Consider the following 22,928-nt stretch of genomic DNA (forward strand, 5'->3'; position numbering starts at 1 on the left):
GTAAGCTCTTCTTTTGTTGTTTTGGAGACAGAATTTCCCTCTTGTTGCCAAGTCTATAGGGTGCAGCCTTGGCTCACTGCAAACTCTACCTCCCAGGTTCAAGCAGTTCTTCTGCCTCAGCCTCCAGAGAAGCTGGGATACAGGCAGTTGCCAACACACCTGGCTAACTTTTTCTATTTTTAGTAGAGACAGGGCTTCACCATGTTAGCCAGCTGGTCTCGCACTCCTGACCTCAGGTGAGCCGCCTGCCTCGGCCTCCCGAAGTGCTGAGATTACAGATGTGAGCCACCGTGCCCAGCTGGTTAAGCTATTTTGATTATGTAATACCAGGCACAGATAAAGTCTGAGTCTTTATGGCATAGTTAGGAGCGTGGTTAATTATGTCCCCAGGCCTGACCAGATTGTGGAATGGGCAAATCAAACAGTTCACAAAAGCCAAAGAAGCAGTTTATAACCTTGCATTTAGCAAACCTAGAATCTGACCTGCATAATTTAGACTACATATTTACATTTTGAAGACAATGTATTTTACCAAAAACCTTTAAAACTGTTTTTCTCAGAGATTAAAGTTGTGAACTAAAAAGGCATTATAGCTTTTTTCCTTCAAAAAATATTTCATCTAAGCACGTATTTTTCTTTAAGCCAATTAATTAGACCTCTTTTTTATATAAACATAACATACATAACACACAGATATATAACACTACACAAACAGAAGTTCCAGTAGTTGTAAGATTTTTAATTTGCTTATCTCCTAATTCAATTACCACTGGGTAGAGCCTGTCCAAAAACAGGGCTAGGAAAACATGCAGTTTTTAGGGCCTAATGAACAGCTATAACTGGAGGCCAAAAGCAGATTTTGAGAGGGATCTATTCACTTTTAATTTCTGGGGTTCCATGAGAAAACAAAGTTTTGTTTGTTTTTTTCCTTCCCGAAATCGGGTCCATGTCACATTTTCTCTTTATTCCAAGCCAGCCTGGTGCTCTCTCAGAAGTTATCTCAGTGCCTAGCATGCATGCATTAAGAGTGGCACAATAAAATGAAGTAATTCAGATGACTTAAGAAGAAAAAAAAAACTTTCTCCAGAAAAACAAGTTCCAAGAAGAGGGAAAAAAAACATAGATGCCTTTTAAATATACCTATAGCCTGGGCCAGGCATGGTGGTTCACACCTATAATCCCAGCAGTTTGGGAGGCTGAGGCAGGCAGACCATGAGGTCAAGAATATATAGCCTGGATATCCAGTTTTAATGAAGCTGACTTTTAACCATAGCAGTATTTAAGAAAACAATTTAAAGCCCCTTGTGACTCAACTTTAGCTATGCCAAGTGGCCAGTGTTTTGGCTTTTGACCTTCATGGAAAGTAACCTCACAGGTGAAACCAACAAGCCTCAACTCAAAGTTATGACTTAATGATGAGTGTATGTGGTATTTTCAAAGAGATGGTAAGCAGTTTTTTACAAAATCTAGACTTTTTAAAGGTAGCTCAGAGATAGGAAGATTTAAGAAAGAAGCTCCAGCACTTTGGGAGGCCGGGACAGGTGGATCACGAGGCCAGGAGATAGAGACCATCCTGGCTAATACGGTGAAACTCCTTCTCTACCAAAAATACAAAAAAACTAGCCAGGCGTGGTGGTGGGCGCCTGTAGTCCCAGCTACACGGGAGGCTAAGGCAGGAGAATGGCATGAACCTGGGAGGTGGAGCTTGCAGTGAGTGGAGATCGTGCCACTGCACTCCAGTCTGGGCGACAGAGCGAGACTCCGTCTCAAAAAAAAAAAAAAAAAGGAAGCTAGAAGTCGTTCTTGGAAGGGAGGAGAATCACCAAATGGTAAAATTCACACACTAACCAGAAAGTACATATTGCCTACACCAATATTGAACCAGGGCTGCTATTGTAAAATGGCAGAGACCCAAAGAAATTACTGCCACATGCTTACAAGGTCAAGCTCCCAGGGGCTTACAACAAGGGCGACCTGCAGCAAAATTTGTTACTGACCAGTTTGATAGCCTGGCTTGAACAGTGGACTTACTGGGTCATAGGCCGTGCTCTATCCTAAGGTACTGTCACGGCAGAACCATATAGAAAGACACATAAAGCATATCAGATTGGCTAAAAATTAAGACTAGCCTCATAAATCCTTTTTTCTATTAATCAAAATTTTAGAGAGGATTTAAATAGTGATTTTTATAATTCATTCTGCCAGGTTACACAGGGAGAGTGAGGCCAGAAGTTTGGTAAGAAAAACGTTTTTTGTTGTTCTGTCAGGCTTTTGATGTCCCTTCCCCCAATTTGTGAAGCCCTATCTATCCTGGAGTCTTGGGGAAGGGAAGTAGACAATGATACTGTAAAAGTTGTCCCTCCTCAAGATACTTACTCAGATTTGTGCTTTCTGCCCAGTTTTTGTTTTGTTTGAGACAGAATTTCTATGTCACCCAGGCTGGAGTACAGTGGCACAATCTCTGCTCACTGCAACCCCCCACCTCCCGGGTTCAAATGATTCTCCTGCCTTAGCCTCCCGAGTAGCCAGGACTACAGGCATGTGTGCCACCATGCCCAACTAATTTTTTGTATTTTTAGTAGAGATAGGGTTTCAGCGTGTTAGCCAGGGTGGTCTTGAATTTCTGACCTCGTGATCGCCTTACTCGGCCTCCCAAAATGCTGAGATTACAGGCCTGAGCCACTGTGCCCAGCCTTCCTTGTTTATTTTTAAGCAAAACCGTTTGAGGTTTGGGGAAAATTGACTTTTCCCAATCTGGGGGATGAATCCGTAGGGATTCTGTGGTATGGGGACACAATTATTCATCTGCAAAGAGAACAGAAGAGGAAAAAGGAAAAAGAAGGTTTATTTTATTTTTTTCTTTTTCAAAGGAGTCCCAGTGATTCAGGATGTATCCAGGATAGGTGCAGACTGAAGGTGGCTGGTTACTTACCTGGAAGGAGGGGAAAAAGGCATCCCTTAGTTCCTGTGTCTTTCCAGTGGATACCTGGGGTACACGAGGGAGAGAAAGAAAAGGTGTCCCCTTTATTTCTTCCGTCTTTATGTCCCTGAGTCCCAGTGACTCAGCAGGGTCCTTTCACCCATGTGTAACAGGAATTATCCGCATTCACCTATCCCGTGCCTAATTTTTCTGCTGTCTGTAATGTCATCTATGCCATGGATGCTAGCATGACCTCTATCCGTAAAATGGGCGGTGGAGTGGAGATTCCAGTTGACAGGAATTAGTCCACCTGTACTGTGCCGTTTGACTGTGTGTTGTCTGCCGCTGGATCCCTCAGATCCATTTTCATTTCTAGAGCTTCATCCTGAAGCTTGGAGTTCAGTTTGGGACAAGGAACTGCCTCAGGAAGGTGCATGGTTTCATTAAGTCCCAGGTGGCCCTCACCAGACTGCAGCTAGCAGCTGTCAGGGCTACTTCGCTGTCTTCTTATAAGCTGAAAACTCAGGTATAGCTGTGCAAATGGGTTTGTACTCAGACAATGGAGAGAAAGGGAGAATTGGGGATCTGACCTAGTAAGATGCCTTCCAAAAGAAAACAAGACCTCTTGCATAGAAAAGCTCCCTGTATTTGCATGGCAATGTGAACTCCTGATGTGGCAGAGAAAAAAGAAAAAAAAAAACGGCTTACATGCAGGGCAGGGAAGGTGCTTGAGGTTGAAAAAGCTTCTATGCAAATGGATTCCTAGAGCAGGGAGAGACTCCTAACCTCTCTTTCCTCTTTTCCTCTAGGAACAGGCAGAAATTGCATTGTTCTGAATTGCCTATCTGATGGCTGGTCCAAATGCTCTTTCCACTGAATAATATTTCTGTAGTTTGCAACAACACTTGTAACATTGTAAAAGAGCTAGGTACCATAACAGCCACGGAAAAACAGGAAGACAAATTGCCGTAGGAAAAACGGGATTGGAATGAGGCCAACATTCGCTAACCCCAAGAGTGATGAGGGAGGGTCCTCTCCAGCATCCTATACTCTGTAGTTGCCTGTGCCATTGTTCTTAACTAGCGCACTGGAGGTTTGGTGCTTCATCTGCCTTCAGAAAAATGTTTGTGGACAGGAAGTCTCAGAAAAAAGTGAAATTTAGGTCCATATTTACTCACCCTTCAGGTATCCTGAGTGAACCCCTAAAATGATAGAGGATTTTTCTTCTCAGTCACTTCATAAGCTGGTGACCCCTGGCTGGGGATGCCCTGCCTGGGCCTTGCGTGGCCATGCTGGCATGCTCCAACTCACGTGTGTTATAGCTTGTACCCCTTTTTGGTGATTCTAAAACTCTTGTCCCACACCCAGAAAGAATAAGGATGTGCTAACAAAGAGTGGGCAGGGTAGGAAGTTTTATTGAGTGTTGAAACAGTCAAGCAAACCTGAAAAAGGACAAGGCGTTTGTCCCCCTACCCAAAGGCAGGAAGGTCCCCCAATATGCTTGAGTCAGGCTTTTTATGGGCTTAGAATGGGGGAGGGGCAAGCCATAGATAGTATTGGAAAAGTCAACATTCAATTGTTTAAAATATATTATTCAGAAAGAATCAATCATGAATGAAAGGGCAGGCAAAAAGGAACAGAAGTTCTCATTCTGGGTGGTAAGTTTCATACAGGATCAGCAGTCAGGTCTTTCAGCCCTATGGCCTGTTTTTGGCTTTCAGGTGGGGTTTCACCAGGGACTTGAACCCGCTGTTCCCCACACCCCGTCTGGGCATTTGACTGGCTCCTGTAGCTATCAGACTTTGTTGAATAATTGAAATTTGTTTATTTCTCCATGTTTGTGCATGTGGTAATTCCATTTTAAACCTAATGAAACAATGTTTTTATACATGGTGTGGAAAGACTTCTTTGGGCTGTTTCCTCAGAGGTGAAACTGACCCTTGTGTATAAGCAGCATTTCTGACTGAGAGAGTGTAGTGATTAACAGAGTTGTCAAGTTAGGTAAGAAACTTGGATTTATTATTGTAGCTTTTCCACCAGTTAGTGAGCAGATTGTTTAACCTCATTGAAATTGTAAAGTGATAGAACTGAACTTAGTCATTATTGGGCAGCTTATGAATTGTATTCATTTACTCATGATGTAAAAATGACTAGTCTCCACTTTTAAGGCTCTAGTTCTAGTGGCCAAATAGGTACTTATTTATACAGTTTGATAACTGCTGTATTGAAATACATGTGTGAAATGTAGAAGAGGTGAAGAAAATCATAGTTTGAGGTAGAATACTATTTGCTAGTCTTAAAAACTCTGGTATTTTGGTGATTCTATGAATTAGGTCAGATACTGCCACTGAAAGGAAACAGTTTAAAGGATGTATATGGTACTATTAATAGAATGAGGAAGACACACCAGATATTTAGGAGGGAATTGGGGACATGAAACTAAAAGATGGTTTGAATGAGACGGATCATAAATGATTTCAAGTACCAGATTAAGGCACTGAGATTTTACTTTTAAGCACTGAAGTGGGACTTTTTCCTTTTAAAAGAAAGGATTCATGATAAAAATCTGCTTTTTGATTTGCAGAGAGCTTGGAGATAATTCTGGTGGCTGTGTGGAGGATGTATTGGAGGTGAGTCTGCTAGCTGAAAAATTAAAACAATAATATTAGCAGTTTGGGTAAGAGATGTTTACAGAAATGTTTTGTGGAATAAAATTGAAGAGTGAGAGACCTGTAAGGCTACAGTGGTCTGATAGAGGGGCTGCTAATATGATTTTTTCTTTTTTGTCACTGAGTTAATTACTAAGCTGAGGCAGGATATTTGTCTTTTGTCTTTTACTTCATAAGAAAATCACTCACAGTTTAACAGTTTAAAACAAAAACATATGTTTTAGTTTTTGTGGGTAGCAGTTATTTATCTGAAGGCTGGTGTATCCACTTTCACAATGACTTACTCACATGATTGCTGACAGAAGGGCTGATTTCATTGCTAGCAGTTGGCAAGAAGTATTTCCTTGCTGTAAGGACATACCTGTAAGCCTGCTTCAGTGTTTGGGGCAAGCCGTGGCTGTCATGCTAAGGGTACCTGTGTTAAGGTCTAGGGAATTATCTATTGTAGCCTGCATGGAAAAAGTATTATGAGAAATTTCTGTTGTTCTAATTTGAACAGTAGAAGTATGTAGTACTTGAGGTTCCTTGACAGTATATTCAATATGGAATTTACTGTCTGCAAAAAAATATTGTGGAGATCGTGTCAAATCTGTAAATCGCTTTGGGTAGTACTGATAACAGTAGTAAGTCTTGTAACACCTGGACATTAGAGGTCTTTCCCTGTATTTCTGTCTTTATTTTTTCTTAGCTTGCTGACTTCAAGAGTGAAGCTGTGGACCCTCGTGGTGAGTGTTATAGCTCTTAAAGATGGTTTCTGGAGTTTGTTCCTTCAGATGTTCAGATGTGTCCAGAGTTTCTTCCTTCCAGTGGGTTCCTGGTCTTGCTGACTTCAGGAGTTAAGCTGCAGGCCTTTGCAGTGAGTGTTACAGCTCTTAAAGGTGGTGTGTCCAGAGTTATTTATTCCTTCCATTGGGTTCGTGGTCTCAGTGACTTCAGGAATGAAGCCACAGACTCTCACGGTGTTACAGCTCATAAAAGTAGTGTGAACCCAAAGAGTGAGCAGCAGCAAGATTTATTGTGAAGAGTGAAACAGCAAAGCTTCTACAGTGTAGAAGGGGACCCGAGTGGGTTGCTGCTGCTGGCTGAGGGTGGCCAGCTTTTATTCCCTTCTTTGTCCCCACCCACATCCTGCTGATTGGTCCATTTCACAGAGTGCTGATTGGTGCATTTACAATCCTTTAGCTCAATACAGAGCGCATATGGGTGCATTTTTACAGAGTGCTGATGGGTGTGTTTACGATCCTCTAGTTAGACACAGAGCACTCATTGGTGTGTTTTTACAGAGCGCTGATTGGTACATTTACAATCTTTTAGCTAGACACAGAGTGCTGATTGGTGCGTTTACAATCCTCTAGCTAGACAGAAAAGTTCTCCAAGTCCCCGTTCAACCCAGGAAGTCCAGCTGGCTTCACCTTTCAAGGTCAGGAGATGGAGACCATCTTGGCTATGTCACCCTTTTTTATGTTGTGTTTTGTTGAATGGTAATACAAGGTTGTTGAATTTAGTTATTTTTTTCTACATCAAGATAAAGGTCATGCAGTTTTTCTCCTTTTTTTGGTGACAAGGTATATTACATTGATTGGTATTGATGTATTAAACTAACTTTGCATTGCAAAAATAAATCCCATTTGTTTATAATTTTTTCACAATACTGCTGAATTTGGTTTGCTAGTATTCTGTTAAAGATTTTTGCATCTATATTTATCAGGAATGTTGGTCTCTAGTTTCTTTTTAGTGGAAAAGAAAGCACAGATTTAGTCTAAGAGGACCTGCATTAGCTTTATTCCAAAGTCAATTTAGGAGTGTTTTCTTTATTTTTCAGGAAGACTTTTGGGATTGGTGATAACGTATTCTTTAGATCTTTGTGTAATTCTTCAGTGAAGTCATGTGATCACAGACTTCTTGGTTGGAAAGTTTTTAAATTATGATTCAGCCTCCTTACCTAGTTATAAATCTGTTCAGATTTTCTAATCCTTCATTATCTAGTGTTGGTAGATTGTGTGTTTTTAGCAACTTACGTTCATTTTTTCTAGCTTATGTGATTTAGTGACATATAGTTGTTCAAAGTATTTTCTTAAACTCCTTTTTTTTCTGTTTGCATTGGTTGTATGTCCTTTCATTCTTGTTTTTAGTTATTTGAGGTTTTATTTTTTTCTTCTTTATGTAAGTAGTGGTGTCAGTTGTGTTGATCTTTCAAACAGCCTCTTTTTGGTTTGGTTGATTTTTTTTTTTTCTTTTTTTTCTATTCTGTATTTTATTTATCTCTGCTATGATCTTTCTTCAGTTAGCTTCAGGTTTAGTTCTTTTTCTCCTTCTTTAAGATTATAGTTAGGTTGTTAATTTCAGATTTAATGCCAGCATTTACAGGTATTAAAGTTATAAACTTTAAAACTATAAACTTTCCTCTAGCATTGCTTTTGCTGTGTCTCATCAGTTTTGGTATGTTTTCTCGTTAATTTTTCTCGAGATATTTTCTATTTGTCATTGTAATTTTTCTGACCCATTGGTTCAGAACGTTTTTTAAAATTTTCGCGTATTTGTGGATTTCCAGTTTTCTTTCTGCTGTTGATTCTATTTTCATTCCATTGTTTTCTGAAAAGATACCTCCTGTGGGTTTCTGTTATTTTAATCTTATTAATACTTGCTTTGATATGAGATTTGTCTTGGGGAATGTGCTGTATACACTTGAAAAGAATGTGTATCCTGCTGTTTTTGGGTTAGTGTTCAGCATGTGTCTAATTGTTTTATTGTTCAAATCCTCTATTTCCTTGTTTAATTTTTTTTTCTTTGGTCTGGTTTGGGTAGACAGTGAGTTAGCGAAATTTCGTACTGTTATTGTGTTACTATCTATTTTTTCCTTTAATTCTATCCATATTGCTTTATATATTTTAGAGCTCTGCTTTTTGTTGCATATTTACAATTTTTTATCTTCCTAATGAATTACCTTTTTATGATTGTGTTTTTCCCTGTCTCTTGTGGAATTTTTTTATTTAGTCTATTTTGTGTGATACTATTATAACAAACTCTGCTCTCATGTGGTTATTATATGCATGAAATATCCTCCTCCATTTTTTCACTTTGAAGCTATGGTTATTCTTTGATCTCATAGTCTATTGTAGGACCTTGTGAGTCTCTTACAGGGAAGGATAAGGTTGAACTTGCTTTTTTAACCTTACAGCTCATCTGTGTGTTTGATTGGAGAATCCATTTACATTTAAAGTAGTTACTGAAAGAAAAGTATCTATATTGTCAGTTAGTTACCATTATCCTGTATTTCTTGTGGCTTTTGGCTTATTTTCTCTTTTACTGCCTTTTGTGTTTTGTTTATTTTTTGGTAGTGATATGTGGTTTGATTCTCTTAATTTTCATTGGTATATATTCTGCAGATATTTTGTTTCTGGTTATAACTGCAATAGGATCTTGTGATCTGTAGAGAGTTACATAGTAAATTGATGTAACTTCATCTTTCTCCTCCCTAAAAAAAAAAAAAAAAAAAAAAAAAAGCACTCCACAGAAAGCTTGCCTGTACTTTTAGGGCAATTGGTTATCATTTCTAAATCATAAAACCATCCTGACTCAAAGCAGCTTGGATACAAGGCAATCGATGAGGAAAAGGAAAGACATTGCCACTTTTTCAAGAATTTTCTAGAAGAGGAAGTTCAGATTTTGGTGACTTTCAGTAGGGAAGCCTTGAACATATTTTATAGGCTATGAAAAGTGAATCCAGGAAGAAATTGAGAAAATAGAAGATTAGAGCAAGTTTTTTTCATATGTGGGGCATATATGTGGCATCAGAAGCCCAGGTAAGGGACAAAAGGAACAGACATGAGCAAGTTTGGAGTAGTATAGAGTAAAGTGGCTGGTTTCTTTCTTAGTTGCAGGAAAAACTTACTTAAGTAGTTTTTATTAGCAGCAGAACTAAAATAGAAAACGGTAGGGAGTTTTTTTAGTTTGTTTTAAAGCGTGTTTCATATAAAACATTTTGAGTGAGAATTTTTATGTAGCAAAAAACAATGAAAGAGAAGACTATATGATAAGATGACCACATAGAGGTAGATTTTTGTGTATGTATATACTTCACGTTTGGTTTTTGTCCATTTTCTTTTCAATCCTACCCTTATGGAATAATATTAATTTGTAACTTGGTTTTTGATTTTATTTATTAAAGAACAATATATGTCTGACTTAAGTGTTTAGTTACCAGTCTTTATTTTTTTTTGACGAGTGTTATCAGGAAAAACAGAATAGTATTGCACTGTTATAATTTGTTTTGTCTTGATTTTTAATGAGATTGAAAGGGCGTATGTGTAGTGGTTTAATCATGGCAGACTTCCTGTGTTAGAATCCTTTTTTCCACTATGTACTGATGTGAGCAATTAACTTTTTTTTTTTTTTTTTTTTGAGACAGAATTTTGCTCTTGTTGCCCAGGCTGGAATGCAATGGTGCAATCTCGGCTCACCGCAACCTCTGCCTCCTGGGTTCAAGCAATTCTCCTTCCTCAGCCTCCCGAATAGCTGGATTACAGGCATGTGCCACTATTCCCAGCTAATTTTGTATTTTTAGTAGAGACAGAGTATCTCCTTGTTGGTCAGGCTGGTCATGAACTCCCCACCTTTGGTGATCCACCCGCCTCAGCCTCCCAAAGTGCTGGGGTTACAGGCGTGAGCCACTAGGCCTGGCCCAGCAATTTGCTTTTTTTACTCTGTATGTTTACCTGTGAAGGATTTGTTCTACTAAATGGATTTGTTGAGTGAAATTAAGTGTTTCACATAGTGCCTGACTTCTAAAAAGTGCTGTTAAATTTGTTATACACATATTTATTTGTTTATTTATTTTTATTTTTATTTTTTTGAGACGGAGTCTCACTCTGTCGCCCAGGCTGGAGTGCAGTGGCCGGATCTCAGCTCACTGCAAGCTCCGCCTCCCGGGTTCCCGCCATTCTCCTGCCTCAGCCTCCCGAGTAGCTGGGACTACAGACGCCCGCCACCTTGCCCGGCTAGTTTTTTGTCTTTTTTAGTGGAGACGGGGTTTCACCATGTTAGCCCATGTTGGGATGGTCTCGATCTCCTGACCTCGTGATCCGCCCGTCTCGGCCTCCCAAAGTGCTGGAATTACAGGCTTGAGCCACCGCGCCCGGCCTATTTGATTTGTTTTACTTTAATGTTTTATATACTGTGCCTTACTCTTCTCTCTCTCTCTTTCTTTCTCTCTTTCTCTCTTTCTCTCTCTCTCTCTCTCTCTCCTTCCTTCCTTTTCCTTCCTCCCTCCCTTCCTCCCTCCCTCCCTCCCTCCCTCCTTCCCTCCCTCCCTTCCTTTTTTTGGCAATGTGTTTTGGACACATAGATATCACTGATTATTCTTTTCTACCTTGCTTTGATTTCTAGTTTTAGTTTTTTGTTTTTGTTTTTTTTGATACTGAGTCTTACTCTGTTGCCCAGGCTAGAGTGCATTGGCACGATCTCGGCTCACTGCAAGCTCCATCTCCCAAGTTCACGCCATTCTCCAGCCTCAGCCTCCCGAGTAGCTGGGACTACAGGTGCCCACCACCATGCCCAGCTAATTTTTGGTATTTTTAGTAGAGACGGGTTTTACTTTGTTAGCCAGGGTGGTCTTGATCTCCTGACCTTGTGATCCACCCGCCTGGCCTCCCAAAGTGCTGGAATTACAGGCGTGAGCCACTGCACCCTACCTTTTAATTTTTATGGAAACAAACCTAGTTCTCAATCAGTGACACAACAGATTAAGCTTGGAGATTTTGAAGAAGTACCAATTATTAGGTCTCAGATGTTTTGCTGTGTTTGGTCTACGCTGGAACTCGGGCATTAGGAATCCTCTAGAAGTACTTCAGGAAATGCTAGTTTGCAGTTTAGGATGAAAACCACTGGACTAATGAATATGGAATGTAAAGGATTTGGTGGCATTTTTCCATACTCCTGTCAGGTTGCAGTGGACCGTCACCATTCAATTTCTGTGTCCTGTAGTCCTGTTAAGATTCTTTGAATATACTGTTGTTTCTCCTAAAGGACTATTGAAAAAGACTTGTCAAAAGTGGAAACCTGAGGTCACTTGACAGATTTGATGGTTTTGGAGAGAACTATGGTGTAGTTTAAACCCGTCCAAAGAAAAATTACCCCAAAGTTTTAAATTTTATATTTAAATCACTTAAAAATTATCTTAAAAACCATTTATAATGCTCTCTGTTGACTGTGCATTGCCTTGAATTCTTTGTAAAAATGTAATACTAGTTTCCTTGTGTTTAGGTATTAAATTTTCACAGTATATATAAGGCAGCAATTGATAGGCCTTTCACAGATTCTTCTGTAAGTTAAAAATGACAACCAAGAACCTTACTTATTTTTCTGGAATGTTATATTATTTATTGTATGTTTCCTGGCATTACTGCTTGTACAATAGTATCAATTTCTTAAGGGGAGTAAAACTGTTAATACAAATTTAACTTTTTATTTCTCTTACTTTTATAATCCTCTGTTATTGACTGTGAAGACTGGTGATGTTACTATACATATTAAAATTGTAATTATTTCTATTCATCTTTTTTTTTTGGAGACGGAGTTTTGTTCTTGTTGCCCAGGCAGGCTGGAGTGCAAAGGTGTGATCTTGGCTCACTGCCACCTCTGCCTCCCAGGTACAAGCTATTCTCCTGTCTCAGCCTCCCAAGTAGCTCGGATTACTGGCATGTGTCACTACGCCCAGCTGTATTTTTTTTGTACTTAGCAGAGATGGGGTTTCACCATGTTAGTCAGGCTGGTCGCAAACTCCTGAACTCAGGTGATCCACCTGCCTTGGCCTCTCAAAGTGCTGGGATTACAGGTATGTGCCACCGTGCCCCGACTCTTACTTGTCTTTTTAATATGTAGGCCAGTGGTACCTTTTTCCTTTTAGGTTATGAAATGTTCTCTGCAAGATGTTTAGTGCTTGAATTGGAGATTTTTAAGACTGACATATGCTGGTACTTCATCTTCTATAAGTGGTCTATAATTTCTTCCCTTAGGACAACTACATAAAGAGACAAAATAGCAAAGATCTTTCTGTGTCAAGTATGACAGCCATCACTCATGGCTCTCCAGTAGGAGGGAATGACAGCCAGGGCCAGGTTCCTGATGGACAGTCTCAGCATCTCTTCCAACAGAACCAGGTAGGAGGAGTAAGACTGTGTTGTTTTGGGTACTGTGGAATACAAAAAGTGAAACGTGTCCTAAATGATTTGTAAAGTAATCATAAAATATGTGGTTATTTTAAGGTACACATGAAAAGAGTGACTATGGGCTGAGTGTGGTAGCTCACACCTGTAGTCCCAGCATTTTCAGAGGCTGAAGAGAGGATTGCTTTAGCCCAGGAGTTGAACAGCAGCTTGGGCAACATGATGAAACCCTGTCTCTACAGAAAATACAAAAATTAGTTGGGCATGGTAGCACATGCAGACAGTCCCATCTGCCTGGGAGGCTGAGGCAAGAGTATCACCTGAGCCTGGGAGGTCAAGACTGCAGTAAGCTGTGATCAAGGCATTGCACTCCAGTCTGGGTAACAGAATGAGACCCTGTCTCAAAAAAAAAAAAAAAGTGACTCTGGCTCTTAGTGAAAGGAAACCTTGATTACTGTACATGGTTGAGAATGTAGCCCTGTGTTTTTCTGTTTCTAAGGTCCCATGTGAATCTGAGGGCAAAAGTATTCAGTTAATCATTGTAACCTTAGTTATAAGTACAGACATCAGGCAGCTATTTATATTCAAACCCCACTTTATAAGATTATCTTATGACTCTAACTGCTATAATATCTAAGCCTCAGTTTCCATATCTGTAAAACAAGGATAAGTAAAATAATACTTCTAAAAGGTTTAGTTAACATAGATTTAATATCAAAGTTCTGTGCTGACCTATTTGGAAATAATTACTTCTTTTACTATCCTGGTAGATTTTTTGTAAGATACATGAAGCTTCTAATGTTAGTAATTTGCCTTTACTTTTTCTTGCCTTTTTTCCTAGGGTGAGTCATTAATTGCATTGAGTTAATGTTTTCGGGGTTTTGGCTTTTTAATTCCCATTTGTGTGTTTTTTCTTTCTTTTTCTATGACTCATTATTTTGCTTTCTGTAGGTTTTGTTTGCTGCTCATTTTCTAGTTCCTTGAGGCAGTATTTTGTTGATACTTGGATTTATGTTCATGATGTATATTGGTCTAGTTTTCTTGCGATATATTTGATTGTTGGTATGAGGGTAATGCTGACCTCATAGAATGGCCGAGAAAGAAAGTATTCCCTTTGCTTCCATCTGGTGGAAAAAAATGGTAGAGAATTGATAGGGTTTTATTTTTATATATTTGAGAGAATTTATCACTGAGCCTTTCTGGGTGTTGTGCCTTCTGTTTCAGAAGACTGTTATTTATTGACACTTTATTTAGAAAATATTGCCAATTCAAATGATCTGTTTCTTTTCTGAGTTTTGGCAGATTGTGTCTTTAAAGGAATTTCTGGTAGGCATAGAGTTGTTCGTAGTATTCCTTTATAATCCTTCAGTGCAGCAGCCCCAACCCTTTTGGGACCAGCAACTGCTTTTGTGGAAGATACTTTTTCCACAGATGGGGGGACGTAGAATGGTTTTGGGATGATACTGTTCCACCTCAGATCGTCAGGCATTAGTTAGATTCTCATAAGGAGCATGCAGCCTAGATCCCTCACACGGATCCAGTTTACAATATGATTCAGGCTCCTGTGAGATTCTGATGCGTCTGCTGATATGGCAGGAGGCGGGCTCAGGTGCTAATGCTGGCTTGCCTGACACTCACCTTCTGCTGCACAGCCTGGTTCCTAACAGGCCACGGACTGGTACCAGTCAGTATGTGACCTGGGGTTTGGGGATCCATTAATGACTATGGCATCTGTATTATATGTCCTCTGTTTCAATTCTGTAATTAATAATTTATGTTTCCTTTTTTCTTAGCCTGACTAGAGGCTTATTGATATTTTCAAGGAACCAGCATGTATGGTTTTGCTGATTTTTCTGTTAATTTCTTGTCATTTTCATTCCTGCTGTAGTTCTTTTCTGCTTACTTTGGAATTAATTCATACTTTTTGCTACTTTTTTTTTAACGGAAGGTTTAATTATTGATTTTAGATGTTTCTTTTTAATATATGCATTCAGTGGTATAAATTTTTGTCTCAGTTCTGCTTTTGCTGTATTCCACAGATTTTAAGTTGAATTTTCACTTTGTGCAAATTTTATTTTTATTTCTCTTGAGCTTTCTTTCTCTCTCCCTTTTTTTTCTGTTTTAGACGGAGTCTTGCTCTGTCACCCAGGCTGGGAGTGCAGTGGCGTTTGGCTCACTGAAATCTCTGCCTCCTGGGTTCAAGCGATTCTTCTGCCTCAGCCTCCTGAGTAGCTGGGATTACAGGTGTGCGCCACCACACCTGTCTAATTTTTGTATTTTTAGTAGAGATGGGGTTTCACCATGTTGGTCAGGCTGTTCTCGAACTCCTGACCTTGTGATCTGCCTTCCTCAGCCCCCCAAAGTGCTGGGATTATGGGCAAGAGCCACCGTGCCCAGCCCTTTCTCTTTCTAAATAACTCATGTTATTTAGAAGTGTGTTAGTACCCAAACATTTTAGGATTTTACAACTGTCTTTTAGTGATTTCTGTGTCAATGTTATTGTGGCCTGAAAGCATGTGTTACATTATTTTTATTTTAAATTTATTAAGGTGAGTTTTATGGCCCCTGAGCGGGTTATCTTGGTGAATGTTCCCACTGCACTTAAGAAGAAGGTATACTCACTGTTGTGGGGGAAATAATCTAAAGATATCAGTTAGATCCAGTTAATGGATGATGCTGTTGAGTTTTTTCTGTTTCTACTGATGTAGTCTGCTGGATCTGTCCATTTCTCATGGAAGGGTGTTGAACTCTTCAACTATCTTAGTGGATCAATCTAGTCCTCCTTGCATTTCTATCAGTTTTTGCCTCACATATTTTGGGGCCATATTGTTAGGAGCATATACATTAAAGATATTTCCAGCTTGTTGAATTGACCACATATATTACATTCTTCCTTGTACAATTCTCCTTCCCTGAAGTTGACTTTGTGAAGTTAGTATCTCTGAAGTTGACTTTGTGAAGTTAGTATGGCTAATTTCCCTTTCTTTTGATTAGTGTTACCTTGGTGTGTTTTTCTTCATTCCTTTAATTCTGATCTACATCTTTGTATTTAAAGTGGGTTTCCTATGGACAGCATATAGTTGGCTTTTGTTTTTTGATCTATTATAATAATCTTTTAATTGTATATTTAGGCCATTGATATTGAAGATAATTATTGATATAGTTGGGTTAGTATCTACACTGTTTGTTATTGTTCTCCATTTGTTACCCTTATTGTTTATTATTAATTTGTGTCCATTTTTTCTGCCTTTTGTGGTTGTAATTGAACATTTTATATATTTTTTTCTTTTCTTAGATTAATCATAGACTTTTATTTTTAAATTTTATAGTGGTTGCCCTAGAATTTGCAATAGGCATTTATACCAAATCCGTAAGTCCGCTTTCCAGTGTGGAGTCCATGTGTTGTCATAACAAAATATCTGTAATTGTTTCCTCCTGTTCTTGTATCATTGCTGTCTTTCATTTCATTTTTACATAAGCTGTAATCCTTGAATACATTGTTGTTAATGCTGTTTTAATTTAGTTTGTTATTTTTGAGACAGGTATCGCTGTCAACCCAGGCTAGAATGCAGTAACATGATCTTAGCTTACAGTAGTGTTGAATTCCTGGGATCAAGTGTTGTTGCCACCTCAGCCTCCAAGGTAGCTAAGACTACAGGCATGTGCTAGCATATCTGGCTCCTTTTTTTTTTTTTTAATTTTTGTAGAGGATCTCACTATATTTACCAGGCTAATCTCAAACTCCTGGACTCAAGCAACCCTCCCACTTCAGCCCTCCTGAGTCACTGGTATTACAGGCAGAAGCCACTGTGCCCAGCTGCTAATTTTATTTTAGAGAAACCATTATGTCTTAGATCATTTAAGATAAAAAGAAGAGTTTTTATGTTATCTTCACGCATTCATTACAGAATGCTTTTCTTTTGAAGATGTTTCTGTTGTATATCATTTTTCTACTGTCTCAAAAACTTGCAGAGCAGATACATTGACAACAAATTCTCTTGACTTTTGTCTGACCAAGTTTTTATTTCTCCACTTTTTAGGTATACTTTTGCAGAATACAGAATTCTAGATTGGTAGTTGTTTCCTCGCAACACTTCTAGATATCTTATTCCAGTCTCTTGCTTGTATGATATCTTAGACCAAACCCAGTGTAATTCTTATCATTGCATTGCTTATAGATAAGATGTTTTCCTGTAGCATCTTTCAAACCTTTTATTTTTGATTTTCTGCACTTTGTATTTCTAGGTGTACTCTTTTTGTTTGTTGTTGTTGTTGGTTGTTTGTTTGTTTTGGCATTTATCTAGCTTGGAATTCTCTGAGCTTCCTGAATCTGTTGTTTATTGTGTGGCACTAATTTGGGGAAATTTTTTAGTTATAATTGCTTCTGGTTTTCTTTCTCTTTTTTTTCCTTTGGCTATTTCCATTACATGCAAGTTGTTTCATAAGACAATTATGAACAACTTACATGTCTTATGAACATGTAAGTTGTTCATAAGACATGTAAGTTGTTTCATAAGACACACACACACACACACATTTTTTTTGAGATGGAGTCTCGCTGTGTCGCCCAGGCTGGAGTGCAGTGGTATGACCTCGGCTCACTGCAACCTGCACTTCCCAGGTTCAAGTGATTCTCCTGCCTCAGCCTCCTGAGTAGCTGGAATTACAGGCACGTGCCACCATGCCTGGCTAATTTTTGTATTTTTAATAGAGACAGGGTTTCACCATGTTGGTCAGGCTGGTCTCGAACTCCTGACCTCATGATCCACCCGCCTCCGCCTCCCAGAGTGCTGGGATTACAGCCACCATGCCAGGCCTACTTTTTTTTTGTCAGCCTATTTTTCTCTGCTTTTCAGTGTTCAGATCTAATTTTTTTAATGAGTGCATCATTAAAATGCACAGGAATGAAGACGTTCTTCATTCCTGTATCACCTTGATTCTTTTTTAGAATTTCTCTCTCTGCTTACATTAACAGTCTTTCCTCTCATGTCATCTGCTTTATTCATTAGAGCCCTTGGTGCATTAATGGTAGTTATAGTTCCATCTGATAAATCTTTTTGTTTGGAGACGTGCTACCACGCTATTCCCCAGGCTGGAGTATGGTGGTGGAATCTTGGCTCACCACAATCTCTCCCTCCTAGGCTGAAGTGATCCTCCCTCATTAGCCTCCCAAGTAGCTGAGACTATAGGCATGTGCTATCACGCCTGGCTGATTTTTGTTTTTTTTTTGGTGGAGATGGGGTTTTACCATGTTGACCAGCCAAGTCTTGAACTCCTGGATTCAAGCTGTCCACCTGCAATCACTTCCCAAAGTGCTGGGATTACAGGCTTGAGTCACTGTGTCTAGCCTCCATCTGAAAAACCTAACATTCCTGTTAAATCTGAGTGTGAATTTGATGCTTGCTCTGTCTCTTCAGTTTTTTTTGCCTTTTAGTATGCATTGTAATTTTTTCTTGAGAGATGCACATAAAGTACTATGTAGAAAGGAACTTTGGTAGATGGGCTCTAATGTACTGGTAAGGTATTTGGGGAGGGGAAGCAGTCTGTAATCTATATCATTAAGACTCAATGTCTTTGTGAGCCTGTGGCCATTGGACTGTGGCTTACATGGAACATGATGGGTATAGGGAGCTGGAATTGGGGTTTTTAATTCTACCATGTAGAATGCTATAGCAGGCTAGAGTTGAGTATCTTTTTTTCCTTTAGGTCACTTAGGCATTAAAAAACCTTAGTAGGATAAACTAGTTTCTCTTGAGGGCTTACTTTTAATAGAACAGAATGTTCTTCTGTATTTCAAAATGGCAACTTTGCATCTTTCCCTCCGAGAAGCTCAAGGGGACTTTTCAGGGAAAAGTTAAAAAAAAAAATTGTGCATTCCCATAAAATTTGGCTTCTTAGTAGGTTTTTGTTTTTGTTTTTGTTTCTTGAGATGGAGTCTCGCTCTGTCACCCAGGCTGGAGTGCAGTAGTGCGATGTCGGCTCACTGCATGCTCCGCCTCCCAGGTTCAAGCAATTCTGTGCCTCAGCCTCCCAAGTAGCTGGGATTATAGGCACCCACCAGCAGCCCTAGCTCATTTTTGTATTTTTAGTAGAGATGGAGTTTTACCATCTTGGCTAGACTGGTCTTGAACTCCTGACCTCATGATCCACCCACCTTAGCTTCCCAAAGTGTTGGGATTACATGCATGAGCCACCATGCCTGGCCTCTTAGTTTTTAACTTGCATTGCATACTTCCTACCAGGAGCCTTCAGTAATTCTTTAATTACAGGTTAGGTTTTCATACTTTGGGACTGGTTGCCACAGAGGCTTAAGATCTACTCAGATTGTCTATTTCTTTATAACTTGTTCTTGGTGTAGATTGTATGTTTCTGGGAATTTGTTTTTTTCTCCAGGTTATGCAGTTTGCTGGGATACAGTAGTTTATAGGATGCACTGATAATCCTTAACTTTTTTTGTATAAAATCTATAGTAACGCCTCTTTTGTTTCTAATATTAATTATTTGGCTCTTCTTTTCTTAGTCAATCTAGCTAAATTTGGCAGCTCTTTATCTTTTTCAAGAACAGAATTTTGATTTCATTGGTTTTTCTTAGTTGTTTTTCTATTCTCTGTTTTGTTTACATCTGTGCTTCCTTTTGCTTTAATGTGTCACTTAACGAAGGCATATGTTCCAAGTAATGCATTGACAGTGATTTCACTGTCTTGCAAACATCACAGTGTGCTTACACAAACTTGGATGGTATAACCTACTATACATGTAGGCCAGTTATTGCCTTAGGTGACTAACCTGTTAGCATGTGTTGAATATGGCAGGTAATTATAATACAGTGGTAAGTTCTAAATAAAAAAAATTTAGTAAAAATGGAATATTACAATATTATGAGATGACCATTGTATATTTAGTTCATCTTGAATGAAATGTTTTGTGGAGCATGGATGTATTTTGTTATTCTTTTAGTTCTTTAAGGTGCAAATTTTGGTTGTTGATTTGAGATCTTTTTTTAAAGTGCTTTAGGGTTCCCTCAGCACTGCTTCTGCTCTATCCCATAAGTTTGGTATTTTTTCGTTTTTATTTGCCTCACATATTATAGTTTCTATTGGACTTCTCGTCTTTGATGGATAGGCCATTTAAGACGTATTGTTTAAATTCTACTTATGTATGGATTTTTGGGGTTTTTTTTCTGCTGTTGATTTCTTTTTTTATTTTTGAGGCGGAGAGTCTCGCTGTGTCACCCAGGCTGGAGTGCAGTGGTGTGATCTCAGCTCACTGGAAGCTCCGCCTCCTGGCTTCACACCATTCTCCTGCCTTAGCCTCCCAAGTGACTGGGTCTACAGACACATGCCACCAAGCGCAGCTAATTTTGTTTTTGTATTTTTAGTAGACAACAGGGTATCACTGTGCTAGCCAAAATGGTCTTGATCTCCTGACCTCATGATCCGCCCACTTCGGCCCCCCAAAGTGCTGGGATTACAGGCGTGAGCCCCTGTGCCTGGTCTCTTCTGCTGTTGATTTCTACTTTTATTGTATCCTGATCTGAAAAGAAACTTTTATGAGTTAAGTCTTCCTATATTTGTTAAGATTTATTTTGTGGCATTGTGTGTCCTGATGAATGTTCCATGTGCCCTTGAAAAGAATGTGCATTCTGCTACTTTTGTGAATGTAGAGCAGGAATCCCCAGTCCCAGGTCGGACCATTACCACACTGTGGCCTGTTAGGAAGCGGGTCGTACAGCAGAAGGTGAGCATCAGGCAGGTGAGCAAGCATTGCCATCTGAACCCCACCCCCACATCCTGTCAGATCAACGGCAGCATTAGATTCTCGTAATATGTAGGTTGCATGCTCCTTATGAGAAATCTAGATTCCGATGATCAGGTTTCATCCCAAACCCTTCCACCCCTCGACTGGCTCCATCCATGGAAAAATTGTTAATTGTTGTTAATCTCTTACTGTGCCTAATTTATAAATTTAACTTTATCATAGGTATGTACGGATAGGCTTGACTGTGACTGTGGTGGGTTCATTTCCACAGTGGTTTACTCACATGGCAGATGGGTAGAGGCCTGTTTCTTACCATGTAAATCCCCTCATAGGGCTGCCTGAGTGACTTCAGACATGGCGGTTAACCTTTGCCAGAGAAACTGATCCAAAAGAGAGGGAAGAGAAAGCCATAGTACCTTTCATGACCTAGACTCACAAGTCGCATTGTCATTTCCACAGTATCCTACCTGTATGTTCTAGGTCAGAAACACACCTAAGGGTTACGTTCATATAGCATCATTAATCTGAAAGTTTGCTTATATTATTACTACCTTTCTATTTTAGAGAATATAACTGTTTTCTCACTGGCCAGAATGGGGTTGGTTAATTCAAGCTTAGAGACTGTTGAATCAGAGATAGGTAAGATTCAGTGGTCTTCTATTTTGTTCTTACTTTCCAACAGACTATAGTGGGGCTCTTTCCATTGTTTCAGTGAAACAGTGCTGAAATGTTTCACTCTCTTCTTTGGAGGTCTCCATTAGGTTTTATTATTCCCATCTATGGCACTTGAACATCCAGAATATATCCTAACAGGAAATCAAACATTCTGCTTCAAGCCTTGTAAATAATGTGTTAAAGTTTTACTGAAGCTTATCTTCCCACACTTTCTGTGACTTTCCACTTGCATCTGCCGTGGATTTTGAGCTAGTTCTAAGCCTGCTGTCCATATCCATTGTAGGCAGAATTGTATTGGAATGAAATCATTAATTGCAGTTATCTAGTCTGTATGTTTCTGGAGTATTTTTTCTTACCCAGGTAGCTTCTGCAGTTTTTTAAACAATCAGTTAATTTTAGCCACTTTTCAGTTATAGAGAGACGCAGTAATCTGTTGCAAATACCACATCTGACTTGGAAGTTGAAGCCCACATGCATGTGCTTTTTGTTTCTCTTGCTTTTGAAATTTCTGTTCGTTTGGCTATATACAGTAAACGTCACTTGGGATGCAGTATATACAAATACTGGGTTTGACAAATGAAAGACTTGTAACCACCAGTATAATGAACATGTAAAATACAAAAATCTATTTGCACTGTCCCTGTATATTTAACTCTTCCCTTTTCAGTTCCTGGCAAATGCTGATCTGCTTTTCATTTGTATGTTTTGCCTTTTTCTTTTTCTTTTGATTCCTTAACTAGAGATGGGGTCACCCTATGTTGCCCAGGCTAGTCTCAAACTCCTGGGTTTAATCGGTCCTCCCATCTTCACCTCCCAAAGTGCTGGTATTATGGATGTGAGCTACCATGCTGCATAGTTTGTTTTTTCTAAACTCTTGTATAAGCATCATGCTGACTTAATCTTTTGATATTTGGCATTATACATCTAGTATTCTTCCATGTTGTTAATGTTGCAACAAAAGTTTTTTTCCTGTCAATTGCTGAGTAGTATTTTATTGCATAAATGTACTAGTTTGTCCATTTGCCTGTTGAAGGACAGTTGGGTGACTGAAAGACTGAAAAAGAAATAAGTAACTGTAATTTCAGTTTCTGAGTACAGACTTGTAACCACCAGTATAATGGTTCTGAGTACAGAAACTGAAATTATAGTTTTAAAACCTTGCAATGAAGAAAACATTGGCAAGTTCTATTAAACATTTAAGAAATGAGGTCAATTCTATACAGTCCTCTTCCAGACATACTTTTCAATTTAATCTTCCTAAACCATAATTGGTATTTGTAAGGAAGAAATTTATATGTTGCTTAAGTTAAATATTTTAATCTCTTTAATTATGAGGTGTTAATTCTTGATGTTTTGAGGAATCCAGCTTTATTGCCTTTTCTTGTTTGTCTCTCTCAAGAGAAACTGAGGAAGAAGAAAAGTAACAGCAATAGGAACCTGTAATCCCTAGTTATGAATTTTTGTGTCTAAACTATTGGTTATTATTAAGGAATGTAGAGTTTTTTTGGAATAGGTTGTGAATCTATAATTATCTATAATCTGTAAAAATAAGTTTAAAAAAGCAGGCTTCTACAGAATTTATGTAGTATGTAGTCAAACTAATTTATTAGAAGCTAAATTGGTGAAGACACTAAAGTAAACACAACGGTGCATGTAAGGGTGAAGATTAGTGCTACCTTTTATAATGTAGTTTGGGAATATAGCCTTAAAAGGAATTGTTTATCCTGTTTAATCATTTTACTT

At 38.9% G+C, this 22,928-nt stretch overlaps 1 protein-coding gene across 36 annotated transcripts in view; it reads left to right on the top strand.

Annotated features, from left to right (window-relative positions):
* USP9Y (ubiquitin specific peptidase 9 Y-linked) overlaps positions 1 to 22,928 on the top strand; it is a 211,552-nt gene that overhangs the window by 33,743 nt on the left and 154,881 nt on the right. For 16 of the 36 annotated variants that reach the window (XM_074030439.1, XM_074030442.1, XM_074030444.1 and 13 more), the window contains 3 exons: positions 5,505 to 5,550; positions 6,278 to 6,314; positions 12,603 to 12,746. In XM_074030439.1, the coding sequence (XP_073886540.1) occupies positions 5,540 to 5,550; positions 6,278 to 6,314; positions 12,603 to 12,746 (192 nt within the window). In that variant the 5' untranslated portion in view covers positions 5,505 to 5,539. Of the gene's footprint in view, positions 1 to 5,504; positions 5,551 to 6,277; positions 6,315 to 11,850; positions 11,911 to 12,602; positions 12,747 to 22,928 lie in introns of those variants that run through there. The other 20 variants (XM_074030450.1, XM_074030458.1, XM_074030467.1 and 17 more) reach the window with 4 other exon arrangements.

Source organism: Macaca fascicularis, chromosome Y (genome assembly GCF_037993035.2).
Source record: "Macaca fascicularis isolate 582-1 chromosome Y, T2T-MFA8v1.1".
NCBI classification, from domain to species: domain Eukaryota; kingdom Metazoa; phylum Chordata; class Mammalia; order Primates; family Cercopithecidae; genus Macaca; species Macaca fascicularis.